Here is a 15,156-nt window from a genome sequence, read left to right as displayed (position 1 = left end):
TTTTTTTTTTTTTTTTTTTTTTTTTTTTTTTTTTTTTTTTTTTTTTTTTTGCTAAAACTGTTAATATCATTAATATAATGAAAGGTTTGGTTTTAAAGCCTTTTACATTTTGATTCCTTGGCAAAAAATAATAAAAACAAGGGGATCAAATTTGGGAGATCACTAGAGAGTGAAATCATGCTAACCAAGCTTGCAGTAACTTTTGAAATTGCTTTCTGTGAAGGTTTGCAAGAATGATATTTCGGAGCTCTCTATCCAAGAGTCGGAAGGTGATTGCAGGTGTGAGTGCATCGTGATTATGGACGAGATTGATCCTCTGCTTCCAAATGTTATAGACTACGGCTTGAGCAGTTTGCGATGAGGCTCTGACCCAAGATAGCAGTTTTGACCAAGAGAGGATAGACACTCGAGAAGTGTCAAGTTTAGCAAAAACTCGATTCCAAATACCTTGTGCGAAGTTGCAGGTGAGTAGAAGGTGATCCCTTTCTTCATCCTCCAAGTCGCAAAAAGGACACTTTGGGGATGGTGAGATACCCCATTTGAACAAGCGTATCTTTGTAGGTAGTCTTTTTCGCTGAGCAAGCCACATGAATGAATGCTTTGGTACAGAGCCTCTGAACCAAATAGCGTCATGCCAATCCACCTGATCTGATCTCGGTCTTAGAGTTTTCCAGGTTTCTGACGAAGAGAAACCATGACACTTGACCTTATCTACCATCCAAAAGTAGGCATCTCGGGTAGAGGCTGAAGAAGGACAAGAGGGAGGCGAGAGCATGGTAAGATACGCGTGGAGAGTGAGAGCTGCATCAGATCGCGGTGGTGGGAGGTTCCATCCCAAGGGAGAGCAAGCTTCCTTAACTTTGGCATTCAAGGGAAGGCGCAAATGACTCGGACTTGAGGGACCTAAAGCCTTGATAAGAGGTCCCAATGGCATCCAAACATCAAACCAGAAACTAGCTGAGTCTCCATTTCTGATAGCAACTTTAATGAACTGCTCTGCAAGCGGTCAAAGCCTTAGGATCGCTTTCCAAGTCCAAGAATCGCGTGGGGATTCATTGAGGCTCCAAAAACTGGACTGTTTAATATTATGGAATTTGTGCCAAAGAGCCCACAGTGAACCTGAGTCAGAGAAAAGGAGCCAGAGGAACCTAAGGCATAAGGTGTTGTTCCATTCAGCGAACCTCCTACGTCCGAGACCTCCTTCTTCTTTTGGTGAACACACAGAGGACCAAGAAACTTTCGCCCTGGTGCTACCATCAATCTTGCCTGTCCAGAGAAAACGAGAGCAAAGAGACTCTATCTTCTTTAGACATCCTTTGCGAAGAATGAAGGTCGAAATCCAGAAATTTATAGTCCCTGAGATGACAGCAGCGATCAGATGACAGCGACCAGCATAAGAGAGAGACTTCACTGCCCAGCCATTAAACTTTGAAGTGAGTTGGCTGAGCAAAGGGTCATACTCAGAGATTTTGAGCTTCCGATGCATGAGAGGGAGACTCAGGTACCGGATTGGGAGAGACGCTTGGGTAAAGCCGTGTCTTGCAATCGCCGTTGACTGCTCCAAATTTAACCCGGCGTGAAATAATTGAGTCTTAGCCTTATTGATGCCCAAACCAGACTAGGAAGCAAAGCCATCCAATGCTTCACCAATGCCATGGAGGGATGCTTCTGAGCCATCGAAAAATATCAAAACATCATCCGCGAACATCAAGTGTGTAATAGACAAACCTGATGTTCTGGGATGGTAGTTGATATAGCCTTGGTCAAATCTCGTTTGGAGAAACCTTGAAAGAACCTCTATACTCAAATCAAACAGATATGGGGAGACAGGATCTCCTTGCGGCATTCCCTTGGAGGTTTTGAAATAACCACTCGAGTTGCCATTAATGCAGATAGAGAACGTTGGAGTGGTGATGCATTCCCAAATCCAACCAACAAATCTTTTTGGGATCCCTATAGCCTTAAGAGCGGATAGAATGAAAGGCCAGCTCACTGAATCAAAAGTTTTTTATATATCCACTTTCAGCATAGCTCTTTCTCCAATGATTTTTCTGTTATAACCTTAAACTATTTCAGTCGCCAGCAACACGTTCTCTGCCAAAAGTCTTCCAGGGATAAAAGCGGACTGAGATGGAGAGATGACATGTGGCAAAAGCCACTGAAGCCGAGATGCTAGGAGCTTTGAAATAACTTTGTAGTCTATATTAAGACAGGAGATTGGTCTAAACTCTGTCACTCTAGCTGCATTGGGAGTCTTTGGAATCAAGATGAGCGTTGTAGCGTTCCACTATGATAACAATCTCCCTAAAGTGAAGAATTCCATGACCGCATCTGTTATCTCCACACCAATGATAGGCCAGCAACCAATGAAGAACTCAGCGGAAAAACCATCGGGACAGCTTGTTTTGTTGCGTGGTAGGGAGAAGAAAGCCTCTTTGATCTCCTCCTTTGTAAACATCTTCTCCATGAACTGTTGTTGAGCTAGGGAGGCTTGATATAGGAGGAGAAGCTCCATGTCGCTATGAAGTAATCCCGGCGTTAAGTCTGGGCTTCCCAGCAGTTCAGAGAAGTACTCACACAATGGTTTCTAATATCCTCTTGCAACTCAATCTTCACATCATTTGAGCCCACGAGATAATGGATATGATTTTTGGCTTTCCTAGTGGCTGCAATTCTGTGAAAAAAACGCAGAGCTGCAGTCTCCATCTTTAAACCAAGAGATACTCGTCTTCTGCCGGAGAAAAGATTCCTCCGCCCTTAACAGCCTGTGCCAAATCTCCTCCGCCTCCAGTTCCTGAACTGCATTAGCAACTGTAGGATTAGCCAAGGTATTACTCTGTAGGAGTAAGAGATGATCATGGGCTTGAGCTACTCGCTTCTTGATACCAGAGTAGTTTTGCTTACTGAAGCTCCGAATTGGACCCTTTAGTGACTTTATTTTTCTGGAGACTCTGAACATTGCTGAACCAGTCACAGGAGAACTGAACCACTGCTCAGCTACAAGGGGAAGAAATTCAGGGTTCTGCAGTAGAAAATTTGAAGAACATGAACAACCTTTTTTCTCTTGAGGTACCAGTCTCCAAAGTAACTTCACAAGAAGCATGGTCTGAGAAGTCAGGTTCTCCAAACACCGCATAAGATGAAGGGTAGAGCTCGAGCCAGTGAGAGTTAACCAAAACTCTATCAAGCTTCTTAGAAATAGTCCGAGACTTTGACTTGTTCCACCACATGAAAGAGTTTCTTCTAAAAGTCAAGTCCGACAAATCAGAGTCTAGAAGACATTCCCTAAAATCTCTTAACTTTCGTCCAACGTTTAGAGTGGCGGGATTGGAGTGTTCGCCAGGGTGAAGAACCTGATTAAAATCCGCTAAAACAATCTAGGCTTTACTAGACATAAAAGGCAAGGTTGCAAAACTCATGATCTCAGCCCATATATCCTTTCTTAGTCCTTCCTCATTTTCTGCATAGACTATCGAGAGAATCATCCAATCCTTTGCTGCAGGAAGCAGGACCTCACACGTCATCATCTGTAAAGATTTAGACATCACCACTACCTGAACTCTTGGATCCCAGACAAGCCAGATTTTCCCCAAATCTGAATACCCATAGTTGTCGTAAAAAAACAAGCCAGGGAGAAGGTTATTTAAAAACTTCTTCATCTTTTCCTGCTTGACATGAGTCTCTACTATACCACCAAAAAGGGAATTTGTTCCCCTAATCCATTTTATAAATCCGCTTCTATGGCTATATATATTGAAGCCACGTACATTACGACAAAAAGGTTACACATAGGAAATTATGCAATTTTGAGGCTCTTGCCTCGAAGAACCTTGCGCTGCCTCTTCGACAACACCTTTTGGAAATTATCTTCAAAAGCGTCCCCAACGTCTTCTTCTCCGCTTGAAGAGAGCATATCAGAGGAGTCAGATTCTACCACTGAAGACTTCCCAGAGCCCTTGGAGCTGTTGTCTAGCATGTTGGACGACTTACTAGACTCTCATTTCTCGAATTCGAGCTGGTTTGATGGAGGGGAGACCAGCATAGAAGGGGGAACCATCGACGGAACAGCTGAGGTAATGGGTTTTGCCGAGACTTTAACATAGATTTGGTTCGGAGCTATAGTTTGTCCTGGAGCCCCTACAGCCGAGTGGGACTTTTTCTTTTGTTGCCTCCTCTTCATCTTAGACTCATTCAGGCGGGGACATGACTCCATGGAATGAGTTGTAGAAGAACATGAGGGACAGGTAATAGGAGCCTTTGAGCATCTCTTCAAAGTGTGACCAATGACTTTGCAGAAAGAGCATATAGGTGGCATCCAGGGACTGGATACTAGGACTCGCGCTATCTCACCAGATTCAAACTGGACGTTCACTGCCTCTGGAAGTGGTTTTCTTGGGTCGATGATGGTGAATACTTTTGCGACTTCAAGATTTGATTTGTTCGCCGTTGAAGGATGTAAGTGTTTGGGCTCCCCAACTAGTCCAACTATATACTCAAGACCTTCTTCGTTGAAGAATTGCAAGGTAACATTTCTAAGTTCTAGCCAAATGGGAGCTGAGGTCAGTTTCGGTTTCTTTGGCACAACTCCTGGTTCCCACTTTGCCACGAACATGGTTTGCCCTTCAATTTATCATAATCTTTGGGAAATGTTATGATTTCTGGTAGAGATGTTCGGGATGCAGAAGAGGAAAACGTTTCCATCCAGCTTTGAGACAGAGACGTCCCTATATCGCTTTCTCCAAATACCGTTTACAATATTATGGAGCGTACATTGAGTTGGCGGGTCCGAGTAGAACTGACCCAACATAAAACAATCCCATGATTTGCAGTTGTTCTCAATCACCGAATTTGGGATTTTGACGCACACTTCACCTGATGGAAGAGTGAAGGATGCACCTTTATTTTTGAGCAGCTTACCCTTTACTAGACTGACCCATGAATCATCCTCAGGGGAAGCTTGTTTCCTCGATTTGTCAGTAGGTGGGTCATCTAGGCTATCTCAGAACTTACTGAGATTTGAGGGGTTGAAACGGGCGAGGCCGAATCAGCGCCTATAGGCTTAGGAGTAGAATCCAGGGACTCTCCACCTTGCTTAAGCTCACTTACACTTTCCGCGTTCTGGATCGGGTCCAGATATATGGAGGTAACAAGAGCGATGGCCAAGTCTGTCCTTTCGGCAGTCGATTGGGCATATTCAGTGACTTTAGAGATGGCGGGATGCTCAATTACGGCCCTTGAAGGAGCCGAGGGGACCAGAGGAGGAGACTGTGGCGAGAGTGGAGGTGAAGGCTGAGATGGAGCTGAGAGAGAAGAAGAGTGAGAACCAGGCGAAGGGGAACCCTTTTTCGCTACTTTTGCTTCCCCATGAGGGGAGGGAATTAAAGAAGGGAGGGAGGAGGGTTCCAACGTCGTGATTGACGACAGCAGAGGAAAGAGAATGCACTCACTGTATCGCTTTTTTAGAGAGAGAGAAGAAGTTTTGACCAGAATCGAGAAGCCGAACCAAAAAAGCCCAGGTACTCTTATTTCTCTAGATCTAAAATCAGATTTTGGTCTATTCTCTTTGGGGATATCCTTTCTTTGAAGAGGACTTGAACCTCTTTGTTCGTGTTTCTTGTTCTTATCCAAAAAAGCTACTAAACCAAGAGGCACATTATGCATTTGTTCCGTGAAATTCTGCTATCATATCTTTTTTTTTTTTGAATTTAATGTTACATTATATTCAAAGAAAAAATTAACTGTTTTACAACAAGTGCAACAGTAGCTTAAAACAGAAGCTTAAAAACAAACAATTGACGAAACAATAAGGTAGGAGAAATTGAGACTGCAACAGAAGCTAAGACTGAGAGCGGGCGAGGAGACAACGTTGGTAGCCCTCAGCATAGCGATGATTCCCCAGACGTTGGATCATGGTAAGCTGATCCTTGACTTGCTTATCCACCCAACCGATGAGGATGTCTATAGAATGAAACGGCTCCCCATGCTGCTTACCATTCCATTCACGCCAAACAGTATGATGCACAGCCTAAAAAACATAGCAGATAAGAAATCCATCTACCTGATCGCAATGTGGTTCGGAGATATAGGCCACGACCGCCGTCCAATCAGTAGTATAGCTAGTGTTGAGTAGACCTTTAGCAAGAGCAGACCATATGGGTGATACATACTCGAATGTGAAGAACAAATGATCACGCGTCTCCAAATGCCTGTTAAAGAAGCCGCATAGGCCCGTTAATGCTCTGTTCCAGTGTGCCATACAAGCCCCAGTTGAGAGTCTATTCAGAACCGCCAACCATGCACAAAATGCAAATCGCAGCGTCGCATGAGTAAACCATACCCCCTTGTGCCAAGGCACTGTATTTGACGTTGTTCTTATATGGTTCCAGGTATCCTTTGTGGAGAACTTCGGCCGAAAGACATCATTCTTACCCCGCCAGACTACAACATCCTCCTGTAAACTGCGGTGTTGCCATTGCAGATGCAGAGAACTTTCTATTTGCATTAAAAAACCAGAGCAATGCCGTCGTTGATGACGACTAGCCCACGCTTCGGCCACTGAACTACGCCAGCCAATGCCTGTATCAATAACACCACGAGGGCCCGAAACATCAGCAAGAGTACCCAAATCAGACCACAAATCAAACCAGAAAGATGTTTTCTCCCCATTGCCCACTTGAACTTTATAGAAAGCTTTTAGCAGCTTCTCGATACTTGAGCAACTTACCCCTAATCCAAGAACCCGAGTTTGTGGTCATGTTGAGAGAACATAAAGAAGCACTCTTAAGCAGAGTAGAATTGACCCACTAAACCCATAACTAGTCACTATGAGAAACTATTCTCCAGACCAACTTCAATCAGCTTACGTTATTTGCCTCAATCAAAGACCTTAAGCCAATTCCTCGTTCTTGTTTTGGTCTGCAAACATTACTCCACAAGACGTTTGCTTTGTGAGAGTTCATCTCTGAGCCCAAACAGAGAAATGTAGAGCAAAGCTTATCAATTTCTTTGATGCAGGCTCGAGGAAGTCTAAAAGGCTCCAAGCCAAAAGTTACAAGTAGTCCAGAGAACCAAACTTATGAGACTCAACCTGCCTGTAAACGACAAAATATCTTACAGTCCAAGAACCAATACGATGACGCAGCTGCTCAAGTAACGGGGAGCAGTCAGCGATGGAGAACCTTCTAGTGACTAAGGGCAAACCCAAATAACGCACCGGTAAATGCCCCAACGCAAAAGGATACCGGTTGGCTGATTTTTTGATCCGCAACATAAGTAGCACCAGCCAAGTACAAAGTAGATTTTTCGAGACTAGGGCGGAGAGGCGTGCAAAGGCAGAGAAAACATCAACAATGCCATTGATGGACCGAACCTTACCATTAGAGAGGACCATAAGATCATCTACAAATCTGAGATGTGTGAGACCGATATTCTTACAACAAGGGTGATAATCAAATTGTCTTGCTCCCGCAGCCTTGTGCAACATCTTAGAAAGAACGTCCATGCACACAACAAACAAGTAATGGGATAGTGAACATCCTTGGCGGAGAGCTCGCGAACTACGAAAATAACCTGCGATCTCACCATTAACTTGGACTGAAAAAGATGATGTGGTGACACATAAGGAGCCAATGGATGAACTGTGATGAAAAATTGAGAGCCATAAGAACTTTAGTGAGGAAGGACCATTGCACTGAGTCAAACGCCTTAGATATGTCGATTTTAATTGCGCAGCGAGACGAGAGAGCTTCCTTATGACAGTCTTTAACCAACTCAGTCGCCAAAAGAACATTTTCAATTAAGAGCCGATCTTGAAAAAAAGCAGATTGATTAGCAGAGATAAATTTAGGCAGTACCTTCTTGAGCCTATTTGCAATGAGCTTCAATATCACTTTATAGAGGACATTACAGCAGGAAAATGGTCGGTAGTCTTTCATTTTAGTTGCTCCCAACTTCTTTGGGATAAGAGCTAGTATGGTAGAGTTGATTCCGGTGGGTAAAAACCCTTTAGCAAAGAAAGATTGAACCGCTAAAATGAATTCATGTCCTACTATATCCCAGGCAGCTTTGAAAAATTCTGCACTATACCCGTCAGGACCTGGTGATTTATTATTCGGCATAGCGAATACCACCTGCTTGATCTCCTCGCCTGAAACAATGCGAGTTAGGGACCGTTGATCCACATCTGAACAGCGATACATCAACAATTGCTGTAACCCCTCCACCGTTGCGCCCTCATAATCACGAGGGTTATATTGCAAAAAACTTTGAAAATGTCTTACCGCCTCATCTTTAATCTCAGCCATAGACACCACCAACTTGCCATCGGGACATTGAATCTCCTTGGTAGTGTGCTTTCCTAGCCTCAACCGCCCTATGAAAAATCTTATTATTTTTATCCTCCACCTGCAACCAATGAAGTTTAGTCTTCTGCTTTAAGAATTTTTCCTCAAGACTAGCCACAAAATCCCATTTTTTATAGGCTTCATTTTCCTCCCCCATTGCGACGGATGAGGAATTCAAAAGATTTGCCGCTTGCTTTTGACACAAGATATCATACGCCTCTTTTGTCCTCTTAACGAGATGTCCCAGACGATCCTTTACTAACCTCCGAAGCAAATACTTTAACCCTTTAAATTTCTTTGCAAAGCGAAAGAGCGTAGAGGTTGAGAGAAAGAGAGGATCTGTCGCTGTCCAATAATCCGCCACCAGTGGCTTAAACTCCTCCACTCCTCCATCTCCGTTAGGGCATTTACAAATTTGAAGGGTCTACGCCACTCCCAAGTTCAATAATCAATAATACAGTACAGTTAGACTATAACTAACTAATTGTTTTTCTTATTTAATTGAAATGTGAAGCATTTCATTCAGACATAGAGGATAAAACAACCATGTTATTACAAAAATAATCAATGTGATGTGAAGCTTAGGCAAACAAAGCTTTAACAATCACATACTTTAGTTTTCCCCAAAAAGAACGAGATATAAATAAAATAAAATAATTGGTATGAACATCTGGATTGATATGTTTTTCCCCCTTTATTCAAATCCGATTTTATGTGAATCGTACAAAATAAACGAATTAATATATTCCCCTCCCTCGACTGTTTTAAATTTCTGAATCGTAAAGAAAAGAAAGTATAATATACAATCTTAAACTATACTATTAGCGATTAATAATTAGGAAATTTCTCCTTAGGTTTAACTTTTTAATTAGTTATTCTGGTAGATATTTCCCTATCAGCTTGGAAGTTGGAGGAGAAGACATGGTTCAGTTAGTTATTATTCTATTTGTTTGTTGTTAAAACGTCAAACAAGGTTCATGAGTTGAATAAATCTAATACTAATTACTTTCCTAATTTATCGACACTTTTTCTATGTCATGCAAACAATGTACACAAATAAAGGACTTAATTAAGTACCTTTGTGTGTCCCCGTGATAATCATGATTTAGAATCTAAAGAGGCATAATAATCTGAGATCTTAAGCAACCACATGGGACATGCATGATGTTTAACATCGAGTATACTAAATCTCAAGCTTCCGAAACATAGGAGTTAACTTCGGAAGCAGACAAATTGAACTTATCATGGCTACTTTTTTTAAGTAATCGATTGCATGACTGAAGCAAGTCGTCCATGCTGTTTATATATATAATTCTTTTTGAAAACCCAATTTTCACAATTTGTTATATCAGTTTTTTCTTATTATTTTAATTTCTATATAGAAAAACATTGATGTAAAAACAAAAAAAAAAAAGATGGATGTGGTTCACCAATGTAGTGTTAGTAGAGTTTAAACTCATCACTCGACCAACCTAAACTCAAACTGCGGTCCATACTGTTCCAATTCATATAAACACATTAATAAACATTTTCTGGTATTGACAAAGATTATGGGTAAAGTTTCAGAACTCACGATTTAACAGAAAAAATAATAATAATTAAACATTCTCTTGCAGTCTTGCTACTTTCTGCAACAATGTGTTGTAAATTTTAAGGTGACCACAGTAATTCAACTAGACCAACGTAACTCATCGAAATGGATCGTAACTACTATACACACATGTATATATATATGCGTTATGTTGGCACATCATACATGACATAAAGTTAGGTTTGCAATCTTGAATGGATCGATGATAGCTAGGTTGAGTTTTTTTTAATTTTGTAATTAAGATGATCGATCAACTTACAAATTTCCTGGATCAATTCTATGTCTTTCTATTAAACGAAAGTGGGATAAAATCGTAAATAGTCATGAAATGAAAATAGAAAGTCAATGTCATCACATGGTATTGCCTTTTAGTGACATGCACATAAAGGGCCACATTGTTAGCTCAACATGGAACACATCTCTTAAATCCCACTTCAAGTTCAGCACCAGCTTTGGGAACATTCAGCTTTTTACATCTATCCTCCATTACTAAATCCAAAACCATCGTCTATTATTCAGCATAACTATATTATATACAATAATAGTTTGAATTATTAATATTTTACTAGTTTTCTAAACTACTGTCGTTGGTAACATATTTTCCTATAAATAAATTTAACTACGTACAAAATTATATGATTGTATTGCATGAATTAGTATTATATATAGTTTCAAATATACATTATGAAATGCCAAATATGTGTCTTTAGTAAAACAAGTTGAATATTACTTATCTTTAATAATAGAAAAATCACTTAGAAATTTCTATTTATATATAAATTTCACGTCTACGGTGCCTATATTGTTTAAACGGTTTTGGGAAGAGGTTATCAAATATTCAAATCTCTTTCTCTCCCATTACATCATTGTCTAGGTTTATTGCTCTGTTCTCTCTATCCCCTGTGGTCCTTGACCTCTTTAAATCTCTCTTATCACTTTCTCATTTTCTTTATATCTCTAACTGTCTCTATAATCCGAAACACTTTCTTACAAATTTCTCTCTTCCTTGCTCTTCCTTTTTCTTCTTTCACACCTATTCAACAAAATATAAAACTATTGTGGAGTTAACATAAACCCTTTATATATAGCTTGTTCCACTTTCTTTTATAGCTCTCTTCTTAATTTGTACACCCCTTCTCTCTATATCTTCTCTAAAATCCAATCTAGAAAATTAGAGAGATAAAGCACACAACTTAAAGGTCATTTTCTTGCGGCATTGTAGTGTTACAAACTAAACAAAACGAAGAAACAAGACAATGTCAAACAGAAGATCAAGACAGTCTTCGAGTGCTTCAAGGATCTCTGATGACCAGATGATCGATCTCGTTGGTAAGCTCCGTCAGTTTTTGCCGGAGATTCGTGAACGGCGTCGTCCAGAAAAGGTATATTTCGATTTTAACCTCTTCACATATAAAAACAGAAGAAAAAGAACTCCCTTTTCGTTATATGAAAACGGGGAAGACATATAGATCAAACAAAAGAAACCAAAAAAGTCTGAACTTTTGACTCCTGTACAACATTTTTTGGTTTCCTTTTTTACAAAATAAAAACGTTTATAACGTATAAAGTCATGTCTTCTGATGTCCGTACATGTATTTTTCATACTTGACTCTTAATGATGTTTGTTGAAAACGTGCAATCCTAGCTAACGCTATTATTTGTGCTCAAAACAGGTGTCAGCATCGAAGGTACTGCAAGAGACATGCAACTACATAAGAAAATTGCATAGAGAGGTTGACAATCTCAGTGACCGTTTGTCGCAGCTTCTCGACTCAGTTGATGAAGATAGCCCTGAAGCTGCCGTGATTAGTAGCTTACTCATGTAAACTTCCAATATATTTGTCATGATTATAACTTCTTAATATTATCTATTTATTAATTTATCTATATATATGTAATGTAATCTTGTTCGTCCTTATCAAGCGACGTGTTTTAGCTTTTTATGAACTTTCAAATTTTTGTTCAAACAGTTACATTAATTCCTAGTCAGTAGTCTCCGAAATATGTGATGTCTAAAGATCGAGAAAAATGCAGGATAAATATGATATAAATATATACTTTATCCATTTCTTATAAAAATACACTTTAAAAATTATTATTTGTTGGGTAAGCAACCGGCTCATATTAATTGCGTTTCTATAAATGACTATGACGTTGACGAAGTAATAAGAGGTATCTACATTTAACGATGATATTTAAATGTGTGAAAGCTACTGAGTATTGAGCATGTGTGTGTATATATTAATGCCCGAAAATTCTTTTTGGGAATTTTTTTGGCGTATGGGCTGCCACGTTACTACGTCTACGTTAGAAATGTCCCATGAAGACCTTTTACTTTGAAGAGAGATTCATAATTTTCTAGAAAACATTTAGGAGGGAATTAAATGATGGTCCGCCAGTTTATATTCGATGTTATTATCTTTGATATATAGTTTCTTTAACTGAGAAAAATGCATCTGAAAAGTTAAATACTTCATTCTACTAAGAAAAAGGTTTATGGTTTTAAGCGATCTCTTTAGGGGCGTGTCGGCACTATACAGACTCATGCATTTTAATTTAACTCTATACGGTAAATTCGGACACCTAATAATTTGAGACGGACAAATCACACTTTTCTATTAATCTTCAAAATTATTAAATTTTATTGATTTGATAAATATGTTTAGCCAAGATGTATTTTACTATCTATCTTTACATTTTTGTAAGGTTATCTTTACATTTTTGCTTTGCCCGAAAAAAAAAAATCTTAAATCTGCACAAGCTTCGCATTCTTTCCCATTACCAGTTTAGTTTTTGTTTACCTTCTTGCATTCTTCTAGAAGCTAGCTGCTCGAGTTTCTCGTCTTCATTCAACTCTCGTCCTCAACCGAGTCAGCTCCACCGGCACATCTCTACTCTTATGCAAAGTAGACAACTATCATAGGTCCAATATTAAATCTGAAAATAATTCTTAAGATTAAAATGTCTACTTTTTCCAACTTTTATTTTACTAAAAAATTTTACTTTTTTTTCTTTTTCTTTTTACTAGAGGTCTCACTAGATAATGAGACAGGCCTTAGATACCTAATAATGTTTTCAGAATCTTTGCTTTTCACAACATTACGTAAGAACAATTCTTCTTTGATACGTGCCAGATGATGACAACTGTTAAAGTATTGTGAATGCGGTAATTTTCTATGCGTTATGCTTTTTGAGAATTAGATTTTGTGTGGTGTAAGTATCATAATCGTATTACTACCTCTTTGAAGATGATAACCATATTTATTGCGGATTAGCTTTAGCTCATGACGATACATTTGGAGATATTTATGCTTCTGATTAAACAAAAAAAAATGCTGCTCAAGAATGATATACATGTTGTACATGGCCATGCTCTGTGTTAGTTTGCCAACTACTCCAAAAAAAATTCAAGGAACTAAGGGTGTTTGTAGAGCACATCACTCCAATTACTGAAGCTTTTGTCCAAAAGAAACAATGGGGCTTAACAATTGAACAAAGCCCATTGCAGTTTCAAACATTATAGCTGTCCTAGTCTCCGACAATAATAGAGTAGCCTCTTTCACACCATGTACGACAATCCGTGCAATCAAACCAGCATTTACAACTTACACTATGCTCCAAGTGAAGAACATACTCGATGCTCTTACATCTCCATTTCTCTGCAGATGATGACACTTGATATATCATAGTTTTTGTGGTTTTTAACCATGATATAAAGAGTCTTTTAGAGTTTTTTGATGTGTTTTTAGGGTCTTTGGGAGTCTTTACAGGTTTTATAACATTTTGGCACGGATAAGAGCATAATGGAGCAAAATAGGAGGATCTGAAGCACATTCACTGAAGTTGTGAAGCTTGGATAAGATTTGGAAGACTGCATCGATCGATGCAGGTCTTGGCGTCGATCGATGCACCATGCACATCAAGACAAGTTGGAGTTTCTCAAGTTCTAAAGATTTACAAAATTGCCCCAAAGTTTTTCTTAATTGCAACATTAGTTCCTAACGTGATTTAGGAATATATTTAGGTCATTCTTTAGACATATGCTTTACTTTTGCAAAATCCTGAGAGATTTTTAGAGAGTTTTTGGAGAAAAGAATCAAGACTTCTTCAGAGAAGATTCAGAACTCCTTAACTTCTCTATTCTATTTTTTTAATGCAATTTATTCAGAATATGATTTGTGTTTCATTGATTATATCTGAGTAGATCTGCTTGTTAGGTTTTGAGTTTCTCATTAGAGATTTCATGGTTTATTGAATTGATTATTAATTAAGATTCATTATCTTCTTGTTCTTCATCTTTGGTTGTTCTTCATATTAATTCTTGATTGGTCACCTAGAATTAATAACCTAGAAAAATAAATTGATATGAAAATATAATTGATTTTCCTGACAAAAACTTTTGATGAGCAAAATTACTTTTTACAAAGAGATTTGATTTTGTAATTTTGTGAACAGACTAAACTTGTTTTCAAAGCTGGTTTTTAACTTGAATTTTACAAAGAGATTTGGATTTTTTTTGGTTTTAAACTTAAATAATATTTGCAATGAGAACTGATTTATTTTACAGTTGAGTTTAGAGTTCAAGAACAGTTTTTTATTGATTGAATCCTAATTAATTGATTTTCTGTGAATTTTCTTAGGCCTAGCGTTTTAATTCCTTGAATTTACACAACTCTAAATTATTTTTTGCATTACTTTTAAAATACAAAATATTCTGTTTAGCGTATTTATTGTGTGATCTTGAGTCTCTGTAGAATTTAATCCTAAGTACTACAACAATCTCTTAATTTGAGAGAGTAGCTATAATGTTAATTTGAGCATATCAACACTTGTGAAGAATCACTCCAAACATTGTAAATTTTAGTCTTTACTATATATAGACTATGTGATGTAATGAGTGAAGATAAGAATGAAGTTATCCTTTCGAGTTTTCTTTCTCCAAGTTTTCTAGGGTTTTATCCCACACTTTCATGGTATCAGAGCGCCGGTAATACAATCTATGGCTGCTATTGAGTCTTTTTCTTCTGCTCATTTATCTATCTCTTAGGTTGTGACTCTCAAACTTATAAAGTTCAACTATCTTCTATAGAAAACACAATTTAAGTCCTTTCTTTCACCCCAAATGTTACTCGGGTATGTTAATGGTTTGATTCCTCGTTCAGCAGCTATGCGGTATGTCAACAATGCTCAAGGTCCGTCCACTCCTTTATCTATCTTTCAGGT

The 15,156-nt window shown here is 38.7% G+C and overlaps 1 protein-coding gene across 1 annotated transcript; it reads left to right on the top strand.

Moving 5' to 3' along the window:
- On the top strand, positions 10,760–11,872 carry LOC104710723 (transcription factor PRE5-like). Its single transcript, XM_010427364.1, has 2 exons — positions 10,760–11,315; positions 11,607–11,872. Exons 1-2 carry the CDS (start codon positions 11,190–11,192, stop codon positions 11,757–11,759), a joined length of 279 nt encoding a protein of 92 aa, XP_010425666.1. The 5' UTR covers positions 10,760–11,189; the 3' UTR covers positions 11,760–11,872.

The sequence above is a fragment of the Camelina sativa genome, chromosome 9 (assembly GCF_000633955.1).
Source record: "Camelina sativa cultivar DH55 chromosome 9, Cs, whole genome shotgun sequence".
NCBI classification, from domain to species: Eukaryota; Viridiplantae; Streptophyta; class Magnoliopsida; order Brassicales; family Brassicaceae; genus Camelina; species Camelina sativa.
Note: the sequence above shows the minus strand (reverse complement) of the source record. Positions and strands in the feature narration are given on the sequence as shown.